Source organism: Rhinatrema bivittatum, chromosome 3, assembly GCF_901001135.1.
Source record: "Rhinatrema bivittatum chromosome 3, aRhiBiv1.1, whole genome shotgun sequence".
In the NCBI taxonomy this organism is placed as follows: domain Eukaryota; kingdom Metazoa; phylum Chordata; class Amphibia; order Gymnophiona; family Rhinatrematidae; genus Rhinatrema; species Rhinatrema bivittatum.
In genome coordinates, this window is record NC_042617.1 from 104,888,161 (window position 1) to 104,913,113 (window position 24,953).

At 44.4% G+C, this 24,953-nt stretch overlaps 1 protein-coding gene across 4 annotated transcripts in view; it reads left to right on the top strand.

Annotated features, from left to right (window-relative positions):
* Window positions 1-24,953, top strand: part of MACROD2 (mono-ADP ribosylhydrolase 2) — a 2,649,380-nt gene that overhangs the window by 39,454 nt on the left and 2,584,973 nt on the right. For all 4 annotated transcript variants that reach the window (XM_029593573.1, XM_029593571.1, XM_029593572.1 and 1 more), the window contains exon 2: window positions 19,791-19,907. In XM_029593573.1, coding sequence (XP_029449433.1) covers window positions 19,805-19,907 — 103 coding nt within the window. In that variant the 5' untranslated portion in view covers window positions 19,791-19,804. The remainder of the gene's footprint in view (window positions 1-19,790; window positions 19,908-24,953) is intronic.

Genomic DNA, 24,953 nt, shown 5'->3' on the forward strand with positions numbered 1-24,953 from the left:
CATGATTGTTGCAAGCAAAGTCAGCCCAAGGAAACAATTTGGGCTAATCAGTCTGATGAGCAGAGACAAGCATCTAAGGAACTGCTCAAGATCTTGGTTGGTCATCTCCCTAAGGCTAGTTGTCTGGGGATGGTTTCCTGAACAAAATTGCAAATTGATACCCAGATCTTTAGAAAAAGCCCTACAGAATCTGGCAATGAAGTGGGGACCTCAATCTGATATGATAGGAGGTGGGTTTCCATGTAAATGAATATCCTCCCTAATGAAAATGATGGCCAGCTGAGAGCAGCTTAAAGCTCAAAGCTCTTAAGCTGAGACAGACAAGTCCATTCAGTCCTATCTACGGAAAACACCGTTTATGGTAAGCAAACATGCTTTTTCACTCAATGCACAATCAAGTTCTAGAATTCATTACTGGAGGATGTGGTAAAGGCAGTTAGTGTAGCTGAGTTTAAAAAATGTTTGGACAAGTTTCCTGGAGGGAAATCCATAAACTGATATTAACCAGGTAGACTTGAGGGAAGCCACTATTTACCTCTGGGCATTAGCAGCATAGAATTTAATTATTTATCTATCTACCGTTTGGGATCTTGCCAGCTACTTGTTACCTGGATTAGCCACTTTTGGAAACCAGATACTGGGCTTGATGGACCGTCGCTCTTACCCAGTATGGCTGTTCTTATGAAAAGATGAGAAGTCAGTTTTCCTAAAAACTGAACTGTTTAAAAAATGATTTACAGCTTTGTTTTATTCATATTCTGTGCTATTCAGTTCTGCTCGGAAGTGTGAAGACACCTGGAAGACCATATTCAAAAGCCATTTAAACAGATAACATAATAGTTATCCACCTGATTGGCTTACCCGACTATATTCAGCCTTTATCTGGCTAAATTCTAGATGGCTAATAAATTAGGAAGCTCGAATTTAGCTGGATTAGTTAGGGATGGTCCAGGTGTGTAACCGGGAGGAGTTGAGTTAGCCAGCTAAATTAACCAGCTAACTCCGATATTCTGTTAGCCAGATGGCTTAGCCAGCTAAGTCTGGTCAAGTCAAAAAACTATCCTAAAGTTAGTCGGCTATATTCAATAGTGTGGCTGCACTGCTGAGTATGCCTCCAAAGTTAGCCGGATAAGTTTCTCCAAATAACTTTGATATCTGGACTGTGTTTGTGTTGCGTCCGTCGGTGCTCGACGGCTTCGCCCCATTTGCCTCACATTATTCATGGCTCCTCCCGCTTACTTAGGAAAGATGGCTACTGCTGCGCCTACAAGCCGACCTCTCCAGCGTCCCCGGAACGGCTATGGTGCTGCCTCCTGCCATACTCCTCCCAGGTATCTACTAGGGTGCGCACACGCGCACCACCCACGTCTTTATGCAACCCTTGTCGCGAACCTTGGGGTCGTTCCCCCTTACTGAGGTCACACCATCCGGGTATATAACATCTTCTATTTTGCTAGCTCGTTGAGTTCGCAAAGACTTGATTCCGGATACGCTCCGTTCCTGTCTACGCTACTCTGCCGTTTCCATAATGCCACTGGAAGCTCTCTCTCTGCTCTTCGGGGTAACTGCTAACCTGGGTACCCGCTCCTCGGGGGCCCTCTGCTTTATTTCAGGTGCCTTACAAGGAACAGGTACTTGCTTCTCGAGGGCCTGCTCTCCCTGCCTCGGTGCCTGCACTTTCTTCTACAACTTGGTGGAATCGCCTATCTACAGCAAACACCTAGTGAGTACTCTAACTCTCAGTCTATGTCATCCACAGTACTTCTTTGCTGGGAAACCTGCTTCGGAACCCCCCAATACCAACGGGGTGAGAAGGGCTCCCTCTGCCGAGGTCCCTGAGACTGCAACCACCAGACTGCCTCACTACTGCCACCTCTGGTGACACTCTTCAAGCTGTTTAATAAAGACTATCTGTGTTTGTGCGTTCTGAGTCTAGCCTAGTACTGTGGCTCCTCACGGGGCACCTCTCCGTGGGCATGGTCATCTGCCACAGTACCCAAGGATCCACCCAAACACCGCTCATTTATAACAGATTGCTAACTCCATGGATCCGGCTCAGCTCACCGCATTGCAGGCCATTCCAGGCCTGCCCAGCGAATCTCCAAACAGCAGAATGCACTGGAGGGGTTGACTGCTGCATTCAACCTACTGCACACACAGATGAACTCACCTACCACCTCAGGTAAAGAAGCTATACTGTCTGAGGTGGAGGTCAAGACTATTGTACCTCTATCCGCTCCTACCTGCTTCTCGGGGGAAGTTTGGAGATGCAGAGGTTTCCTTAACCAGTGCTGCATGCACTTTTCCCTGCAGCCCAGCCATTTTCCCACAGCTTATGCCAATACTACGTATATCCTGTCGTATCTAGATGGATGAGCATTGTCTTGAGCCTCCTCGCTATGGGAGCGTGAGGATCCAATTCTTCATGACCTTGAAGGATTACTCAAACTGTTTAAATCAGTTTTCGATGACCCTGCCTGGTATACCACTGCAGGATCTTCTTTGATTCACCCGAAGCAAGGTAATAAACCATTAGCTGACTTTGCTATCAAATTCAAGACACTGGCATCTGCATTTCCTGGGACCCGAAATGCCTGAGGACCCTCTTCTTTGAAGGACTGAACTCTCGTCTGAAGGACGAGCTCGCCGCTCGTGAGATGCCTGAGACTTTGGCTGAACTAGTGAAGTTGGCAACAAGGATTGACCACAGACTTCGTGACAAGGTTCAAGAGACCAAGACTCTCAGAAAACCCTTCCAGGGTGAAGCACAAGTTAAGTCCATACCCAGGTCTGTTCCTTCGGTCCCAGTTGCTGGTGAAGAAGAACCTGTGCAATTAGGCCGCTGCCATCTGATGTCCAAAGAGAGAAGAACACGGAAGAAATTGGGGCTGTGCATGTACTGTGGACAAGCTGGCCATGCTGTTCAATCATGCCCTATATGTTTGGGAAACTGGCAGATCTAAGTCCTGCGGGAGGACTCTTCTTAGGTCTTACTGCTCTTTCTCCTCCGCGCTCTCTCCCTGTATCCTTGATCTGTGGACCTTTAGAGTACCAGACTCTTGCCCTGGTGGACTCAGGGACAGGAGGCAATTTCATTCTACAACATTTAGTGGAGCACCCATAGATCCCCACTACCGCTATGAAGTCTCCACTACTTCTGTCATCCATTCATGGAGAGCCCTTACCGGGTGAAGTAACCCAACTCACCGAACCAGTATGTCTTCAGACCGGTTTTCTCTCCATTCTGAAGATATCTCCTTCTTTGTTTTAGAGAAGGCCATGCACCCTATTGTACTGGGATTACCGTGGCTGCAGCAGCATATGCCTCAGTTCAATTGGGCAACACTAGAACTTTCACATTGGGGTCCAGACTGCCATGGTAAATGCCTGATGGAAGTCGCTTCTATACCCTGCTTGCCAATCACCCCAGTAATGCCGGGATTGTCGTCTCAATATGCATCTTTCCAGGATGTCTTTTCAAAGGAGGCTGCGGACGTACTACCACCTCACAGACCCTATGACTGCGCTATTAATCTGAAGCCTAACACTGAACCACCCAAGGGACGGGTGTACTCTCTCTCCGTGGCAGAGAATAAAGCCATGTCCAAATATATTCAGGAAACTCTCCAAAAAGGCTTCATAAGATCCTCCAAGTCTCCTGCTAGCGCAGGTATCTTCTTTGTGGGGAAGAAGGACGGAACATTGTGTCCATGTATCTTTACAGGGGTTTCAACAAAATAACAGTGAAAGATCGTTACCCCCTGCCTCTGATCTCAGAGCTTTTCGACAGATTACAGGGAGCCAAGATCTTCTCCAAGCTTGATCTGAAAGGAGCCTACAACTTTCTGGTGATGAGTGGAAAATGGCCTTCAACACCCGGGATGGTCACTTTGAATATTTAGTGATGCCCTTCGGCCTGTGCAACGCTCCAGCTGTCTTTCAAAATTTAATGAACAACATCTTCCGGGATCTCCTCTATAAGTGTGTCGTTATATATCTGGATGACATCTTGATATTCTCTCAAGACTTGACCACTCACATAGAGGATGTTAAAAGATTACTGCAAAGACTCTGTGAGAACCATCTCTATGCCAAGCTATCCAAATGTAAAGTCTCCACAAAGAATCAGTGCCCTTCTTGGGTTACATCGTTTCCAACCAAGGCTTTCAAATGGATCCACAGAAGCTGGAGAGTATAAAGAAATGGGCACAGCCCACTGGTCTAAAGGCTCTCAGATGTTTCTTAGGTTTCACCAACTATTACAGGACTTTCATCAAGAGCTAATCCTCACTCACAGTTCTGCTTACAGCTATGACAAAGAAAGGTGCCAATGTTACAAATTGGTCTCCAGGGGCGTTAGCTGCATTCCAGAAATTAAAAGATGCCTTCTCGAGCAAGCCATGTCTCCGACATCCGGATCCCACCAAGCCCTTCATCGTGGAGGTCGATGCCTCAAATGTGGGCGTAGGGGCTGTATTAAGCCAGGCTGGTGAATCAAAGGTTCCACAACCATGCTCATTCTTCTCCCGTCGCTTCTCTCCAGCAGAGAAAATTTACGGAATAGGAGATAAAGAGCTCCTGGCTATAAAGATGGCATTCGAAGAATGGCGCCCTTGGCTCGAAGGAGCGCAACATAAAGTCACTGTCTTTACAGACCATAAGAATCTGGAGTACCTCTGCCACGCACAGTGCCTAAATCATAGACAAGCAAGATGGTCTCTGTTTTTCAACAGATTCAACTTTGTGCTAAAATACCACCCTGGAGATAAGAATATCAGAGCGGATGCCTTGTCTCGCTCATTCCTGTCAAAGGACATTCCAGAGGAACCGCAACACATCATTGACCCAGAAAGGGTTAGTTTGGCAGCTACTCATTCAGTATCTGCATGAAAGATTATCGTACCCAAAAACCTCAGGAAGAAGTTGTTAGCATGGGCTCACGACTCTAAACTTGCAGGATACCCTGGCCAATGCAGAACTCTGTCTAAGCTACAAAACGTTTATTGGTGGCCCACCATGAAGGAAGACACATTCTCCTATGTTGCTTCCTGTGCAAATTGTGCCAGACAGAAGTCGCCACCTGGTCGTCCTTGGGGTTTGCTCCAACCCTTGCCAGTACCAGATGAACCGTGGACACACATCGCCCCAGACTTTGTGGTAGACTTACCACTTTCTGGAGGAAACAACACGATTTGGGTAACTGTTGACTGGTTCTAAAAGATGGCTCACTTTGTGGCTCTCCCTGGCTTACCCACCCTCATGGAACTCGCCAAGCTATTCATCACACACATCTTCCGCTCCACGGCATGCCTAAGCACATAGTGTCCGATCAAGGAGCCCAATTCACAGCTAAGTTCTGGAAGGCACTATGCAAGAAGTTTGATATTTCTCTCGACTTCAGCTCAGCATACCATCCACAATCTAACGGGCAAACAGAGAGAATGAACAGGACACTCAAGCAGTTCATTAGTGCCTACGTGAACACTCGCCAGAATGATTGGAGTGAACTGTTGCCTTGGGCAGAATTTGCCATCAATTCTCATCCAGCAACATCCACTGCATCAACACCATTCGAAGTGGTTTACGGACGAGTACCACTGCTACTTCCATTATCAGTGTTGTCCTTGGCAGCTCAATCTACTGCCACATATATTCAGCAACTATGGACTCAGACAAAAGAGATGCTTCTTAAAGCAGGACTTCGAGCTAAAAAGGGATACGGTGCCCACCACTGCAAGGCTCCAGAGTTTCAGCCTGGTGATAAAGTCTGGCTATCCACTAAGCACTTGAGACTTAAACTACCTTCAGCTCGCTTCGCTCCTTGCTTCATTGGACCATTTCCTATTCTCCGACGACTAGGCAACCTCACTTATAGTCTGAAGCTACCATCTACATTGAAGATCCACAATGCATTCCACATCCCACTATTGAAGCCATTGATCCTTAGTGAGTTCTCCAACAAGACACCAGAAGCTACACCAATAGATGCAGAAGAAGACATCGAATATAAAGTAGATGCTATTCTCGATGTGAGAAAAAGAGGCAGAGCATGGGAATATCTACTATCTGGGAAGGCTATGAACCTGAAGAAAATTCTTGGACTCCATTGGCCAATATACTGGATAAAGAGATGCTACAAGACTTCCATAGATTGCATCCTCAAAAACCAAGACCTGGTAGGAAACAGCGTGGACGCCCTTTGAAGGGGGGTACTGTTGTGTCTGTCGGTGCTCGACGGCTTTGCCCCATTTGCCTCATCTTATTCACGGCTCCTCCCGCTTACCTAGGAAAGATGGTTACCGCAGCGTCTACAAGCTGACCTCTCCGGCGTCCCTGGAACGGCTATGGTGCTGCCTCTCGCCATGCTTCTCCCAGGTACCTACTAGGGTGCTCGCGCGCATGTCACCCACGTCTTTATGCAACTCTTGGCGCGAACCTCGGGTCGTTCCCCCTTACTGACGTAACGCCATCCGGGTATATATAGAAACATAGAAACATAGAAACATAGAAATGACGGCAGAAGAAGACCAACCGGTCCATCCAGTCTGCCCAGCAAGCTTCACACATTTGTTCTCATACTTAACTGTTTCTCTTGGCTCTTAGTAACCTTATGTTCTAATTCCCTTTTCACCCCCACCATTAATGTAGAGAGCAGTGCTGGAGCTGCTTCCAAGTGAAATATTAAGTTTGATTAGTTGGGTAAGCGGCAGCATAGCTCTCTGCCATGAAGCAGAGGGCAATGCTGGAAATGTGTGAAGTATCAGTTTTTCTTTTCCCCTGTCATTGAAGCAAGGAGTCATGCCGGACATGCACCGAAAGTGAAGAATGCCTTGAAAGTCACATTAACTATCATCAAATATTGAAAAGCCTAATAATTGGTAATACCTATAAGCCCATGAACCCATCCCTGTTTTTTTTTCTTTTCTTTTTTTAATTGGGAGATGGATGCCCTTCATCCTTCTACTCTGTGAAGGTGGACACCTACCACCGGCCACTGGCATCCCGCTCCGTTAATGCCTCTGTGGCTACTGCCGCTCCATGCAGTGTTTTACTACCTGCTCTTTATATGCGTCCTCTAGAACTGATGGATCCCATCCCTGGGTTTTTTTATTATTTATTTAATTGGGAGATGACAGCCCTCCATCCTTCCGCTCCGTGAAGGTGGACACCTACCACTGGCCACTGGCATCCCGCTCCGTGAATGCCTCTGTGGCTACTGCCGCTCTGTGCAGTATTTTACTACCTGCTCTTTATATGGACACCTACCACTGGCCACTGGCATCCCGCTCCGTGAATGCCTCTGTGGCTACTGCCGCTCCGTGCAGTATTTTACTACCTGCTCTTTATATGTGTCCTCTAGACCTGATGGATCCCATCCCTGTTTTGTTTTTTGTTTTTGTTTTTTATTTAATTGGGAGATGACAGCCCTACATCCTTCCGCTCCATGAAGGTGGACACCTACCACTGGCCACTGGCATCCCGCTCCGTGAATGCCTCTGTGGCTACTGCCGCTCCGTGCAGTATTTTACTACCTGCTCTTTATATGCGTCCTCTGGACCTGATGGATCCACAATATTTATCCCATGCCCCTTTGAAGTGCTTCACAGTTTTGGACTTCACCACTTCCTCCGGAAGGGCATTCCAGGCATCCACCACTCTCTCCGTGAAGAAATTCTTCCTGACATTGGTTCTTAGTCTTCCTCCTTGGAGCCTCAGCGCGTGACCTCTGGTTCTGCTGATTTTTTTCTGTTGGAAAAGGTTTGTCATTGTCTTTGGATCGTTAAAGTTTTTCAAGTATCTGAAAGTTTGAATCATATCACCCCTGCTCCTCCTTTCCTCCAGGGTGTACATATTTAGATTCTTCAATCTCTCCTCGTATGTCAACCGATGAAGACCCTCCACCTTCCTGGTCGCCCTTCTCTGTACCGCCTCCAACTTGTCCTTGTCTCTTTGTAGATACGGTCTCCAGAACTGAACACAGTACTCCAGGTGAGGCCTCACCAAGGACCTGTACAAGGGGATTATCACTTCCCTTTTCTTACTCGATATTCCTCTCTCTATGCATCCCAGCATTCTTCTGGCTTTTGCAATCGCCTTGTCGCATTGTTTCGCCGACTTCATATCATTAGACACTATCACCCCAAGGTCTCTCTCCTGCTCCGTGCACATCAGCCTTTCCCCCCCCATCGAATACAGTTCATTCGGATTTCCACTCCCCAAATGCATGACTTTGCACTTCTTGGCATTGAATTTCAGCTGCCATATCTTCGACCACTCTTCCAGCTTCCTTAAATCCCGTCTCATTCTCTCCACTCCTTCCGGCGTGTCCACTCTGTTGCAGATCTTAGTGTCGTCCGCAAAAAGACAAACCTTACCTTCTATCCCGTCCGCAATGTCGCTCACAAAGATATTGAACAGGACCGGTCCCAACACCGATCCTTGCGGTACAACCACTTAAAACCGCTCTCTCTTCAGAGAAAGTTCCATTTACCATCACGCATTGTCTTCTGTCCGTCAACCAGTTTGCAATCCAGGTCACCACTTTGGCACTCACTCCCAAGCTTTTTGTTTTATTCACCAGTCTCCTGTGCGGAACCGTATCAAAAGCTTTGCTGAAATCCAAGTAGATGACATCTAGCGCTCTTCCTTGATCCAATTCCTTGGTTACCCAGTCGAAAAAGTCAATCAGATTTGTCTGACAGGATCTTCCCCTGGTGAATCCATGCTGCCTCTGGTCCATCAATTCTCCGGACTGTAGATATTTCACTATTCTCTCTTTCAACAGTGACTCCATTACTTTTCCCACCACCGAAGTGAGGCTAACCGGTCTGTAGTTACCAGCCTCTTCTCTGTTCCCACTCTTGTGAAGCGGGACCACCACCGCTCTTCTCCAATCACTCGGCACCACTCCCGTTTCTAGGGATCTATTGAACAGGTCACACAGCGGACCCGCCAGCACATCTCTGAGCTCCCTCAGAATCCTTGGATGAATCCCATCAGGCCCCATGGCTTTGTCCACTTTCAGATTCTTTAGCTCTTCCCATACATTTTCTACTGTAAAATGATTTTCATCTATTCCACTACCCTCCAGCTTCTTGTGTAGAAATGGTCCTTCTCCAGGGTCTTCTTTAGTGAATACAGAGCTGAAGTATTCATTTAATATTTCTGCCATTTCTTCGTCTCTCTCCACACATTGATCATTTCCACCTTTCAATTTCACTATACCACTATGGACTTTTCTCTTTTCGCTGATGTATCTGAAAAATGTTTTGTCACCATTTTTTATCTCCTTGGCAATCCTCTCTTCCGCTTGACTTTTTGCCAACTTGATTAATTTCTTCGTCTCCCTCAGTTGAATCAAATATTCTTCTTTGTGCTCCTCCCTTTGGGATCTTTTATATTTTTTGAATGCTGTTCTTTTAGCTTTAATTTTGTCAGCCACCTCGTTTGAGAACCAGATAGGTTTCATTTTCCTTTTGCTTTTCTTTACATTTCTAACATAAAGAGTAGTTGCCTTGGTGATTGCTCCTTTTAGATTGATCCACTGCTGATCCACATCTCTCTCATTCTCCCATCCATTTAGTTCTTCCTCTAGGTACTTCCCCATTTCCTCAAAGTCTGTGTTTTTGAATTGTAAAACTCGGGTCTTTGTGGTTCTTTTCCCTATTCTTTTAGTGATATTAAACCATATTGTTTGATGATCACTGGTGCTGAGGTGGGTGCCCACCTCGACATCAGAGACATTATCTGCATTAGTGAGCACTAAGTCGAGTATATTTCCTTCTCTCGTGGGTTCTAATACCATTTGTTTGAACAAAGCTACTTGCATGGCATCCACTATTGCTCTACTATTTTTAGATTCTGCAGATGGGATTTTCCAGTCTACATCTGGCATATTAAAGTCACCCACGATCACCACTTCTCCCTTCTTACCTATCTTATGGATGTCTTCAACCAGGTCTCTGTCCAGCTCTTCCTTTTGGTTCGGGGGCCTGTAAACCACTCCAATATAAATTGATGCTCCATCATCTGTTTTTAGGTCTACCCATAGTGCTTCTTCCTTGCCCCAACTTCCTTGTAGCTCAGATGCTTGGATATTGTTTCTGACATAAAGAGCCACACCTCCCCCTTTTCTATCCACTCTGTCCTTCCTTAACAAGTTATAGCCTGGTATTGCCGTATCCCAATCATGAGATTCTGTGAACCATGTCTCTGTGATAGCAACAATGTCCACTTCTGCCTCTATCATTAGGGCCTGCAGATCTGGTATTTTATTTCCCAAACTATGAGCATTTGTGGTCATAGCTTTCCAGGTACTCTCTTTAAGATTATTGCTTTTCCTGTACTCCTTATGAGACTTTAGTTGAGATTTGTTATTCACTTCACTCTTTCCTTTTGCAGTTGTGCCACTGATGCCAGAGTTATCCATCTCAATTTGCTTTTTCTTTTGGTTATGTATCTTGAAATTCTGCATGCATTGGTTTTCTCTCTTTTCTGGTAACACTTCAATGTTTTTCTCTAGGACTTCAGTTTTTAATATAGGGAAGGCTTTTTGTTCTTGTTGCATTTGATACTGTGTGTGTCTCCTAGTAACTGGTCCAATTCTACCAGAGCCCACTGTAATCCTGGTTTTTAATGATTTACTTAATGACCTGCTTGAGTGGGGGGGTATACTTGTTGGCTGCAAATCTGTCACGAATGGGTGACTATGGGACACATGTGTAATCCTACCTGAGCCTACTGTATTTCTTTTTCTTGACTCCTGGTTATTCTTTGGTATTGGGGAATTATTTTCTGAGTAATGCAATGTGGGTGTATTTTTTGTAATTAAAGCTAATTGAGCTTTAACCTCAGTCAGCTCCTTTTTCATAGAAGAGAGTTGTGCACAGATTGGGCAAGTTCTACGTTTCCAGATGTTTTCCCTCAGAATAAAGGGATCTTCTATTTTGCTAGCTCATTGAGTTAGCAAGGACTTGATTCCGGATACGCTCTGTTCCTGTCTACGCTACTCTGTCGCTTCCGTGCTGCCACTGGAAGCTCTCTCTCTGCCCTTCGGGGTAACTGCCAACCTAGGTATCCGCTCCTCAGGGGCCCTCTGCTTTATATCAGGTGCCTTACAGGGAACAGGTACTCGATCCTCGAGGGCCTGCTCTCCCTGCCTCGGTGCCTGCACTTTCTTCTACAACCTGGTAGAATCGCCTATCTACAGCAAACTCTTAGTGAGTACTCTAACTCTCAGTCTATCTCATCCACAGTACTTCCTTGCTGGGAAACCTGCTTCGGATCCCCCCCAATAACAACAAGGAGAGAAGGGCTCCCTCTGCCGAGGTCCCTGAGACTGCAACTACCAGACTGCCTCACTAATGCCACCTCTGGTGACACTCTTCAAGCTGTTTAATAAAGACTATCTGTGTTTGTGCATTCTGAGTCTAGCCTAGTACTGTGGCTCTTCACGGGGCTCCTCCCCGTGGGCGTGGTCATCTGCCACAGTACCCAAGGATCCACCCAAACACCGCTCATTTATCACAGTTTGAATATAGATCTCCTGAATATTTAAGCTACACTACAGAGATGCTGTGTCAGAATTAGTTATGCAGAAAGAGATAACCACCTTTGTAGAAAAGGAACTCCAACCTTAAGTGGATACGCTCCCCTCAGATAACCTCAGTCTACTTTTCATTTTAGTTATGTGACTTTAAAGTTCACATCCCCAATTCTGAAGCAATTATCACATTCCAGTAAATGGGCATTAATATTGGGTAGCATCCTTACTGCTGCTAACATATATGCAGATAACCCAATTTAAAAACATATATATTCTAATTACCTCATTAGATATAATAGTGGATGACACATCTAAGATTAATACCTTACAGGCTTAATGCAGTATGCTAAGGCTGCAAACGTTTACTACACCTCAGGAAATTATACATTTTTGTTAGTCATGTATTACTGTGATGTTTTTAGAGATCTCTAAAAACATCCCATTGCAAAAACATTGTTGTGTTAGAGAAATGTCAGTTATTATTGACTGCAAGAACATATTGTACAGTGGCTTGAGCATTGCTGGAAAGGCATTTTTAAATCTAAATAAATACCCCTCAGACATCTGGCATGAAAACTCCCACAAATCTATGACTACCTGCCACCCTGCAGCCCATGCTGATAAGAACCTGTAGGCTTGGCCGATACACCTTGCCCCCCTCCCCCCCCCCCCAGCTGACTTAGGCATCCATTGGTCAAAGAATCCTTGCTCCCACAGCAAGTGAGGGTCAGAGTGTCAATGGTGGCATAGTCAGTGGCATGGGAGGTGAGGAAACTGGCTCTTTTCTGCTAATGAAGAATTAAAAGAATTTTTGGCGTGTTGAGTTTGGTGGGTCTTTATGTGCCACGGAGACTTTGAGTCTTTGGTGGTTTGGGGAGTGTCAGGAGTGCCTCAAAAACCTGGTTCTTTTTTCCCAGTCATGCATGGGAACAGGGGGATTCTGTATGCTAAACAGTTCTTTTACTTTAGTCGGGTTAGTACAGGAAACCTTTGATCTTTTGAATGTGGCAGTTTAAAATAAGAATTAGCATACTAGGTCAGACTGAGAATCCATCAAGTCCAGAGTCCTTTTTACAACAGGGGCCAGTCAAGGTCACAAATACCCATCAGAATCCCAGATAGTAGATAGATCCTATGCTGCTAATGCCCAGGGATATGTAGTGGCTTTCTGTGAGTCTACCTGGTTAATAACGGTTTATGGACTTTTCTTCCAAGAACTTGTCAATCTTTTTTTAAAGCCAGCTATAATAACTGCCTTTACCACATTCTACAGCATGAGTTCCAGAGCTTAAGTGTGCGTTGAATGAAAAAATATTTTCTCTGATTTATTTTAAGTATGCTGCTTACCTGCTTTATGTAGTGTGCTCAAGTCTTTTATTTTTTGAAAGAGTAAACAACCAAACATGATTTTATAGACCTCTATCATATCCCGCCTCAGCCTCTCTTCTCCAAGATGAACAAACTTAACCTCTTTAGCCTTTTCGCATAGTGGAGTCATTCCATCCCTTTTATCATTTTGGTTGCCCTTCCCTGTACCTTTTCCAGTTCAGCTATATCTTTTTTGCGATGCAGTGACCAGACTTAATCACAGTACTTCAGGTGCGTTTCACCATGGAGTGACACACAAGTATTACGACATTCTCCATTTTATTCTGCATTCCTTTTCCTAATATAGCTCCTAGGCTGGATAAACCCAGATACGGCCCAGGGCACATATCTCAGTTTAGATATTAACTGCTCAGTTCTCAAAGGGGTGTCTATTCACTCTGAGTGTCCCGAATTTCCTGCGGGAGGCAGGATGGGGGGGGGGGGGAGATTAACTTCTAAGCCCTATATGTTGCTTAGCTCCTAACTGCCCTGTGTAGTCCATTGTAAACAGCACTAATGATATCATAAGATAGACAGCAGCAATAATCATGCTGGAAGCAGGTCTGGTTTCCAATTCAGTTTCACTAATAATTGATGGAAATTGATGATACGGTCTTTACAGCTCTTGATGTTGACAGTCCAAGTGATCTATCTGTTATTCCTCAATGAATTTGTGATTTTACACTTCCAGAAAATGGGCCAGATTTTAAAAACTACCCGTGGGCGTAGATTTGTGCGCACAAATCTACGCCTGATTTTATAACATGCGCGTGCAGCTGCGCGCATGTTATAAAATCCAGAGTTGGCGCTCGGAAGGGGGTGCCCAATTGTGCAAGTTGTGTTCACCAAGCCGCGAGGCCTTCCTCCGTTCCCTCCCCTTACCTTTGTTCTATAAGTTGCGCCTGCCTCCGGGCAGGCATAGATAGCTGTGCCGGCCAATGGCTGGCCCGCAATCCAGGGCACAGCGGCAAATGGCGGCTGTGCCTGGAGGCTGCGGCCCCGCCCACGCCCCTTTTTCAAAGCCCCGGGTTATACCCGCGTCCCGGGGCTTGCGTGCGTCACCAAGCCTATGCAAATTATAGGCTTGGCATGTGCAGGAGCGGGTTTTCGGGGTTACGCGCGTAATATATGTGTGTAACCCTTTGAAAATCCGCCCCAATGTCTTTAGGTGGTAAAGCCAACTTCTTTAGTAATTTAATTCCTTTTCCTGTCCGATCAGTAAAGTTACATGTGGCTTCTTGCCATTATGAAATGGTTGAAAATGTATCCCAAGTTACTGGTACTTAAATAAATCTCAAGCCCTTATTATCATACCTCTCCTGTTCGCCTCTCTTCCTCCTGGTTGGTACTGTATTTTGCTTCTCTTCTCCCTAATGTTTCCCACCCGGATCAATAGTGATATGCCCTTGAATGATACTTCCAAACTCTTTCCTGGTAATGGATGTGAATCCATTACTCCTTGATGACCAAGATACTCCTCAGGTTCTTTCTAAGTGAACCTCCATTTGATAAAGGCTTTAGGGTAGGTTTTCTAAACCCCTGCACATGTAAATCCCGGGGTTTACACACGTGGCCGGACTTACACTGGCCGCACAACATTTCAAATGGACCTGGCCAAGCTCGTAAACCACGGTACGCGAATAAGGGCCGGGCCCTGAAAAGGGGGCGGGCAGGATGGAGGCCAGCTGGGACAGCGGCCATTAGCTGCTGTCCCGTGGAAACGCACGCCGGCAGCCGGCCGGCGCACATAAATTACTTCTGCTCCAGAGGAGCAGCAAGTAATAAAAAAAAAAATTCCAGCCAGGTAGGCTACTTTTAGGGGGTGGGGAGGAGAGGGGAAGGGAAAGGAAGGTTAGGCAAGGGGGTTAAGGAAGTTCCCTCCCAGTCCGCTCCTTAATTGAAGTAGACTGGGAAGAAACTGGGGAAGCCCAGATTGTGTCGCCGCGTGGTTTGTAAAAGGTCCCCCCGCCGTTTCGCGCGCTGCACGCACATGTGCGCAGCCACACAATTTTATAACATGCGCATGCCAGAATCAGCTTGTCCATCTGTGCGCTTGCGCACATATTCATATCTACCCCTTTGAGTCCCTGGGCTCTAGGGCACGCAGTAAAAATAACAGAAAAACTAAGAGTCAGGAAGGGTGGAAAAACTTTCTCCGTAAATAATAGTTTTCTAAAACCATGGATAAAATAGAGGATAAGGCACTCTCTCTCCGTTCTTTTTCTCAGGCCTCAATCCAAGAGACATCCAGAATCCTTTTCACATTAAAAATAATCAAAAGTGGGAACAGCAAAGGACATGCTGCCCAAAGAGTGTCAACTGAAGAAAATCAACTAAGAATCCATGCCCTGAAATGATGGCAGGAATTTATAAACTGAATCACCCACATGGGGAAACCAAAACTCACAATTACTGTTATCTACCTAATTCTGCTTCCATAAAAAAGAATTGGATTAAACTTTCTAGTAGAGACTGCTTTAGATTCTCTACACTACTGATAACCAACATTCTGTCTCTCTTATTGACCGCTGCTGCACACTGAGCTGAAAATTTCAAAGAATTGTCCATGATGACGCCTAGATCATTTTCCTGGTTAGTAACTCCTAATATGGAACTACAGTTTGGATTACTTTTCCCTATGTATAGACACCTTCATTTTGAGGTTTGTTTGTTTTTTTTTGTTTTATTTTACTCAAGAATTTTCCAGTATTTATTACAAGAAGAAAAACTGGAGAAATTACTGGAAAAAGATGACCTGTTATTTTTCTAGGTAAATATCATCATGTTTGTTCCTATTGTTACAAACTGATAAATTCTTGGGAAAAATAAAATAAAACCTGAAAATGAAGGTCCCTACCTACGACCTTCATTTTGCACTTGTCTACATTAAGTTTCATCTGCCATTTGGGTGCCCGTGTCTCTCAGTCTTACAGGGTTCTCCTGCATTTTCTCACAATCTGCTGGTGATTCAACAATTCAGAATAATTGTGGTCTGCAAATTTAATTACTTTACTCGTTTCCTCTTTAGGATCGTTTATAAATATATTAAAAAAAAAAAAAAGCACCGGTTCCATTACAGATCCCTGGGGGACTCCGTTATTCACTTCACTCCACTGAGAAAACTGACCATTAAGAGCTACCTTTCCCATCTTTTAACCAATTTGCAATCCATAATAGGACATTGCCTCTTATCCCATAACTTTTAAATTTTCTCAAGGGTCTCTGATGAGGGACTTTGAAAAACACTTTCTGAAAATTCAAATATACTATATCCACTGGCTCACCTTTATCTACATGTTTATTAAGCACTTCAGATTATGTAGCTGATTGATGAGGCAAGACTTCCCTTGTGTAAATCCATGCTAGCTGTGTCCCATTAAATTGTGTCTTTCTAGATGGCGATCCTGTGTTAGCACCATGAGCGTGGTGTTTTTACCTTGTGCTTTCTCTTCAAAATACTTTTAATTGAAATGCCCCATTCGGTCAGGAAGAGGTGAGCCCGGGAAAAGGCTTTCCCTGGAGCTACTCCCGAGACGCCTAAGACTGGCCTGATGGATGTCCACGTTCTTCGAGGAGCCGTGACATCGGGAGAAAAGTCGCGGGAGCAGGGAACAGAGGCTGAGGAGGTGTGTTCCCTGCCGGACTCCGAGACTACGCTGTCCCCGGTGGTGAGGGAGGCGCCGAGGAATCCTGCATTGCTGCGTACCCCGGATGGACACCCGGAAGCTCTGGTAGCCGAAGATGCGAGTGGAGAGTGCCGGCCAGGGAGCCTCCCTTCGGGTGGGAGCAGCATGGAAGAACTGCCCGGAGAGGGTGAAGTGTCCCTCGGCAGCCCAGACAGAGGTGATATGGATCCGAGTACTCAGGGGTTAACATCTACCTCTACTCCACTGCAGATAAGTTTGAAATCTTCTTCCTTTTACCTACAAAAACCAGACCATATAACTTTGGAAAATTTATGGCAAGCAATGGTTGGGCTAGGTAATCTGATGATTAAACAAACTGAGCCACTTACACATAAATTAGATGACCATGAGGCACGTATTAATTCTTTGGAAAATACTGTAAAGGTTATTCATACTCAAGAAAGTGAAAAGAAGATATTATTAAATTCTGTGAAAAAATCAGCAGGATCTCTTGGTAAAGGACAATTTAGTATTGTTAAATAAAATTGAAAACATGGAGAATTTATTAAAAAATAGAAACCTTCGTATAATTAATTTTCCAAACATTCCTTATATGTTACCTAGAGACATGTTTAGTAAATATCTTCAGGAAATCTTGAAGGTGCCGACGGATCAAATACCACTACTTACTCGTGTATTCTATATCCCATTGTGGGAAAATCCAAAAAAAGAAGAAGCCTCTGGTATGATTACTGACCCCCTGAGGAAGACAGGGGAGGTTACATCTGGTGTAACTGGTTTAAATATAACAGAGCTTTTAGAGTTATCAGATCAAGCCCAAGCTGAGCCAGCTACTTTAATAGTTAACTTTGCATTGGAGATGGACAAAGAATGGATTTTGAAATTATATTTCAAACATCGTTTAGAATTATTTATGGGTATGCAAGTGAGGATATTTTCAGATATTTCTAGTTACGCAGAAAAAGAGAAAACAATTCTTGTTGTTGAGACTGCAAGTTATCCAGATGGGAGCAACCTTTACGTTAAGATTTCCTTGCAGATGTCTAACTAAGGGGGTCATTTTTCAAAATGCGGTAAGGCGTTTTCGCATGCGTTAAGGGCTTATCGCATGCGAAAAGCCCCGTTTTCGCATGTTCCTTTTTCTATTTTCTTATTGTTTAAGAAATTATGATGTATACATTCGTTATTGTCAAGAGAGTTATCTTGATATAATATTGTAAAAATTAATAAAGAATAAAAAAAAATTGTGTCTTTCTATATGTTTTGTGAATTTCTTCTTTAGAATAGTTTCCTCGTTTTTTTCTCGGCACTGAAGTCAGACTCATCGGTCTATAATTTCCCAGATCACCTCTGCAGCCCTCTTTAAAACTTGGCATTACAATCGCCACCCTCCAATTTTCAGATACAATAAATGGTTTTAATCATAGGTTACACATTAGTAGTAATAGAGTTCCATGGGTATGCTATCTTTAACAAGATCCCAGATACTACTCTGAGGCAGTCTTTCAAAACATTAATTCATGTTGGGAGATATATTGAGTGAACATAAGTATTTTTCTACATTTATTCCAAGTGAAGAAATTGTGAGGATTTTTTTTTTATATTAAATTAGTTACAATGGAACACTTCAATAAGTACAATAAAAAAACCCAAAAAACACCCCAAAATTGGACCTATGATTACAACTGCTCGATCCTCTCATAAGTTATCCTAAGTGCCTGAGTCAGGCGTATGATGATTCTTATAGAATACACAGAGTATGCAAATTTGTTTCTTTTTCTTTTGATTACTGTATATAATTCCAAACTTATCTAGTATTGATTTCTGATGTAATGCTATATTTAACAAGGCCATGGTAGCGTGTTCTGCATCTCATTGGTATTATATATCAGGTGCTAAAACCAGCTGGTAACTCGTTATGCCAGTTTGACGCTTAGTTAGTGCATAGACCCTAGTCTAAAGGACTTTCTTATTTCATCTTATCTTGCAAATAGCTTTCTAATGATAAAGCTTGGTTTAGTTGATGTGATTCATGAAGCAATCAGTCATGCATGCTTCTTCCTGATACATCATGCTATCATACTGTTCCTTTAGGTAAAATCTGATAGTTTTGAAAGTTTGTTCATTACTGTTACGACCTATAACTTTTCGGTTTGGTGTGGTCCATCAACAGTGTGGAATGTGAAAGTAAGAATACCACAGATTGTTATATGACAAAAGTAGCAAAATTATCTTTATTCTTCCCTAGACAAACTTTTTACTTTTTCTTTTTTCTCATCATATTTTGTTTCATCTTGAATGAATTTAGATTTATGTCAAATTCCATATTAACCTGGACTTACTGTGCTTTTTAAAAAATATATCTTAAATGCTTGGCTACAACATGTGCAGGTAATTAATAGGAGCTCATCCTCCTCAATATCTGAGGAAAAATATGATAAGAAACAAAGATAAAACAGGAATATAATACCATGTATATGATCTGTTCTCTGAGATTGTAATTTTTCAGTGTTACATAGTAACATAGCAAATGATGGTAGATAAATAAAGACTACAAAGGCCCATCTGGTCTGCCCAGCAGTGATTTTATTCATATGCACCCAAAGTAGATCAAATTTCCACATGGAACCTAACCCCCTAAATCTGTCTCGTCCCCTTTAGGGTTGCAACTGCTGCTCTGTGCAGGTTACCCCATGCCTTCGAGGCATGTTTTTCTATTAATTCTAAAGGCCATGGGAGGGAAAGCATTAGTTCAGATTTGGTGGAATGACTATATAAAGTGCTTTTGCTGTGGCTGCAGTTATATCTGACCTTGATTGAAGAAAGAAAATAACCGAAACAATGCAGAGGGGGAAGAGAGAGTGCTTTTCTGAGGAATTATACTGTATAGCTTGTTTTGTTGGACTTGTTCAAAACATACCAGTTATTTATTGTTTATTGCTAGGATTTCTTTAGTTATTACAAATAATATGTGTGTGTGTGTGTGTGTGTGGTTGTATAGTGAAAAAAAATCAGGTTATTTCAGACCAGTGTTTAATTGGACTCCCTTTAAGTGTTATTTCAGTAAGGCATATTTCCTATCTTATGCCAGTGAAGAATCTTTATTGATTGGGGTCTTGTGACCATTGTGTTTTATTTTTCCCAATGCAGTTATTATGAAAGGCTCTGAAATTAACATGATTATATTACTTTTCATGTGCAGTGAAAAATTAATTAATCTTTCTCCATAGAACGTCTGCTGAATATGACCCTGGAAGAAAGACGTAAAGAATATGTGAGGGATTGTGTACCTTTGAAAGACATTCCATCATGGCTGGAGGACTTGAAGAATAAAAGCCCCGATGATGGTAATTTAATCAAATAGCTTTTTTCCCCCATTTTTTCAGAATTTTTTGTCCATTATATGTGATAAAAAATGGTCTTTTCACAGCATAGATTAGGACTTCTACTTGCCATTTGTGAAGAGAAAATGGAGAAATAAAGATCAACAAACAAGTTGCAGATGGTACCTTTTTATTGGGCTTACAATAGATTTGTGACTACCTAGTCACAAATATGTTAAGGGCCTGCTGTATTAGTGTTTTTTCCACCCATTTGGGGTCTGTAAGAAAAATGTTTAGTACATAGGCCCTTGTGGTACTCCATTTAAAGGATATTGCCTACATTTTATTTGTTCATCTTTATTTCTGTGTGTTTTAGTGAACTATTATGGCACTCTCAGGGCCTGATTCATCAAGAGCTTTTCTCATAGACATAGGATGGGAAAAAAGTTTTAATGAATTACTTGAATAATGAATTGAAAATAAAATGGACCCTAGCATGCAGACCTTGTTACATTGGACCTTAACATGGATAAACTACCCCTTCTTCACCCATCATTTTGATTATATATGTGCATAGCTACTCGGATATGTGAATCTCATTTGCGTGATTTCTGTTGTATACCAGACGGGTAGAAAGCATTCTCTTTATCTGTGATTTGGTCTGATTGAATCTGTTTGTAAAACTGAAGGCCCTGTGCCCCTTATTTCTTTCACTTTAACCCCTTCTCTAGATGGAAAGCCTGGGCAAGTTAGGTTGTCACACTGAATTCTTCAGCGCTGCTCTAGTTCTAGCACGAGTTGCCATTGTAGCTTTAGCTATCTTTCCTTTTTCCTTGAAGCTAGAGCAAATAGCTTCTGCAGGATGCCATGTGGTCTCCATAGGACAGACAGTTTGACTTCAATCTCTTGTGTTACAGTGCTACAGCTGAGCTATGGGACAGGCCCTCTGAAGCTCATGTTTACTAAGAATTTTTTTGTAGGAGAAAAAACCCCTTGCTTAGTAGGACTTTTTTCTCTTCACACATCCGAATAAAAATGAACAATAGTAGTCAAATTTAATTTATTAATGTTGTAACCTGAATATCCTTGTTTAGTTGAAACAACTCATTTCAAACATGCTTCACTTTTAGCATGAGGAGACTTGCTTGAGCTAGGGAGAATCCCTGTCTCCTTCTTTCAGGAGAATGGAGTATGCTAGGCTGAGGTGCAAATCTCTCCCTGACCTGAAATGTTGTTCTCTTCTGGAGGGATGGGGGGAGAGTGAGGGGATCACCTTGGATTAGTTCATGGTTGGGCCGATGCAATAAAGTGCGCTCAGCTTATTGTACAGATTTACTCATAGTTGGGCGCGTTTCGAGCATAAATAATAGCGTCCGATGCAGTAAGGAGATTAGTGTGTCCATAACATGTGTCCTAACCAAAGTGTATTGGACAACAATCATCCCAATTAAGTTTTTATGCAAACAAAGGCATTAGCTATTACCACCGAATGCAGGAAAGCGCGCCCAACACACAGTTTTTTACAATGGAAAATTAACTCCAATTCTCCGAGGACAAGCAGTATGGTCGTTCTCACACATGGGTGACATCATCGGATGGAACCCGGCATGGAACTTTGATCTCCAAACAGGCCGATGTAATTTAGTGCGCTCGGCTGAGCATACGTCTTTACACTCGCTTGGACGGGCGTCCAAAACCTCTTATGCAATAAGGGGATTAGTGCGTCCAAACCAGCGTGTTGTTAATAGTGCTCATCACATGTAAATTCATATTGATGAGGCTATTAGCTATTACCCACGATGCAAAAAAAAAAAAATGTGCCCAATGGGCACATTTTTACTCTCAAAAATTAACACCTGCCCCGGAGTAGGCGTTAAACTTTGGGGCTTCTCAAGAAATAACAGAAAAGAAGAAATATGCTTTTCTATAGTTCCTCCAACTTAATATCTTGGCAATATTAAGTCAGAGGAACCGAAAAAAAAATGCCAGCAGTCAGGTTAGGAAAATGGACGCTCATAAAATTGAGCGTCCGTTTTCCTAACCTGCTGAGAACCATCTCTCCTGGGCGCCCAATGCACAGGAGGTGCTAGGGACACATGATTTTCCCTAGTGCCTCCTTTTCACTGCAGCAGCCCATTTAAATATTAAATAGGGCACCCAGGAGAGGTGGATTGGTGCACGTTGAGAGTAGCACGTCGAGAGTAGGTGCTCAGTCATGAGTGCCTGTTTAACGGGTGCCAATATTGCATCGGCTTGAAAGAATATAGATCTTTCAAACATACCCTACTGAGCATGTGCAAATGGAGTCATTACCCTGCCCCCTAGGAGAGTTCCTCAGTCTCTCTTTCCCCCCCCCCCCCATGGAGCCATGTGTCTCACAGTATTCAGTTTTGCTCTCTCCTCACAGTATTTGTAAGTGATTTTTTTTTCTAGAGTTGCAGCTGTTTTTTTTCCTTTACCTTACTGTATTTTTTTCTTTTCCTTTTTCTTCTTCTTTCCTCTGTCTGCCAGCCACATGGCGGGCCTTAGTCTCTGTGCAGTCTGGCAGAGTCCATTTCTAACACTTATTAAAAACAAAAACACATATATATATATATATATATATATAGTATCTGTGTCCTTTCCTTGCTCTGTCTATTTTTGTACCTTTGTCAGGTGCTGGAAGGCTGACTGAATGCAGTCTGTGGGTGATCCATGTAGACCGCTGAGCCTGGAGTCTTGCCTGAGTTCTTCCTGGGCGGGAGTTCCATGTTGTTTCATCGATTTATCGGCATCAGTGGAGGTTCAGACAGCGCAGAGATCGAGGGCCATATTGTTCCTGTGTAGGGGGGAGAGAGCTCATCCTGCCCACATTCAAAGGAAGTAGTCTCCATGGATAGTAGCCCTGGACAGCATAGCCTCCCCTCCTTCTTGCCTGTGATGGCAGTGCAGTCTCCTTGTGAGAGAGGGTGAGCAGGAGCTTGTTGCCATGCCCAGTATTTGATGCCCGTGCACATCTGTGACCAGCTCACTGTTGATCTGATGCATCGATGTCAGGACTGCGTTGGGGACCAGGATTGCCATTGAGCGCCATGGTCACCATTGATGCCATTGAGGTGCTGGGCGCTCTCAATGCCATCAGGGTACATGTCCACCTTCTGTGTCGTAGGCATCTGTGGACGTGGAGTCTCGATGCACCGCAGTCATAGAGTGCCTTGGGCCTCAATGTGGCGGAGTAGCGGCACAACCTCTAGTGTCGGGGCCCGGTCTGCCATTAAGGACCATGGCTCCCCGTGATGCTGTCGAGGTGCGTGGCCTCAATGCCATGGCCACCCTCGAGGCCATCGCGGTGCATGGCCTCAATACCATCGAGGTGTGGGGCCGCCATAGAGGCCATCGAGCTTGTTGGCCACTGATGTCTTTCGTTGCTGCTCTTGACAATGTCAAGCACCACCAATGAGGCACTGGGATTGCCACTGAGTGCTCTTGTCATCTCCAAGGCTGTTGACCGCCGGGGCTGTTCAGACACTCGACTGCCACTGATGCCCTCAAGTGACAGGGATTTTGGCCTTGAATGGATCAAGCACTGGGGTCGCCATTTACTCAAGACACCCTTGTACACCGAGGCATTCAGGTGCAGTGGTCTGGTACCCTCAAGGCTCCTTGGTAGTGTCCCAATGGGGCATTATGCTGTCCCGTCACTGGCGTATGGATGTCAGGCACCATGGGTGCCGATTATCTTGGAGGCTCTGAGCCGCTGGCATCAAGGGGCAACAGAGGCCCCACCTGTATTCATGCACCATCAGTGTTAATGTCCTCAGACAGATAGGTGAGCTAAGGGGAACAGTCAATGGTGCTGTCAGTCATTGATTCCTCTGGGCACTGATGAGGCATGTCTGGGCCATGTCGGGGCAGCAGAGCCTCTGCCTGCAGGTGCCCCTGGTAACTTTGGTACAGCCGGTCCATCGATGACTTTGGGCACTATGGTCTCTATTGGTGCCGCTGGGCTGTTGAGGTCTGCAAGCGCCTGTGTCGCCAGGGATGGCGCTATATACCATTGAACTGATCAAGATTTGGTCAAGCACCGTCGAAGCCCTGGGTGCAGCGTCGTTCGGTGCCCTTGATGTGATCCGTTAGTGAGTGCGAAAGCACTATGGGTCCTAAGGATGCCATCACCAATGTGGGCCCCAATGGACACAGTTGAATGCCGTGGGACACAACTGCAGAGCACCATAGGCATTGCCAGTCGCCATGGACTTCGCTGCTATCATTCCATGAGGGAAACGGCGGTGAGCCATTCTCGATGCAGTTTCAAGGGCTGTATCAAGCATCTTGGAGTGTTGTCAGATATTGAAGGGGGCGACACCATAGAATTCCACCCACCACTATGCCATACTCGAAGCCCCAGTGGTACTGGAGATGCCACCATCACAATGTTCCTTTGCACATCACTGGGAGGTACTGTAACAGTGGAGCACAGCATGCACAGTCGGGTACACTAGGCATCTACGCCAAGTGCCTCGGGCAATGGCAGGCAGCATTCTCCCTGTCTGTTGAGTTCTCAGCTATGCCAGGGTTTTGCCATGATCATGTCAAGGTCTCAGCCTCCTTGTCAGGTCTGACCACAAAGTAGTGGGGAGAACTGACGAGGAAGGCTCTGTGATTTGCTTTTTGGCAGTGTGCAGCCACCGACTCTAGCAAGTGGTGTTCGGTCCTTGCTGTTTCATGGGATTCTACACACAAGCATGGCGAGTGGGATCATAGGTGTTTCACTATGCATACGATAGGATACTACTGTATAAGTTCTGGTGAGCATGCTTTTACCTCAGAGGGCTCTATTCTCCAGTTGCCCTCTGCTGTATGGGTGTGTGTGTGTGTGCATGTGTGTTTCCCTTGTGGCAAGCACAACAGGTTGTGTGCTTTTGCCACAGGACTGACCTAGGACTGCATTCCTGGTTGAGCCCTAAGGGGCGTAGATCCCATGAGGTTAGTATTGGGCGTCTTCTTTCAAAAGAGGAATATGTTTTTCGACTCCCTTCTGTGTCACAAATCATCTTTGTGCGGAAGCCCCTGGGGCTCCATCCCTGGTAG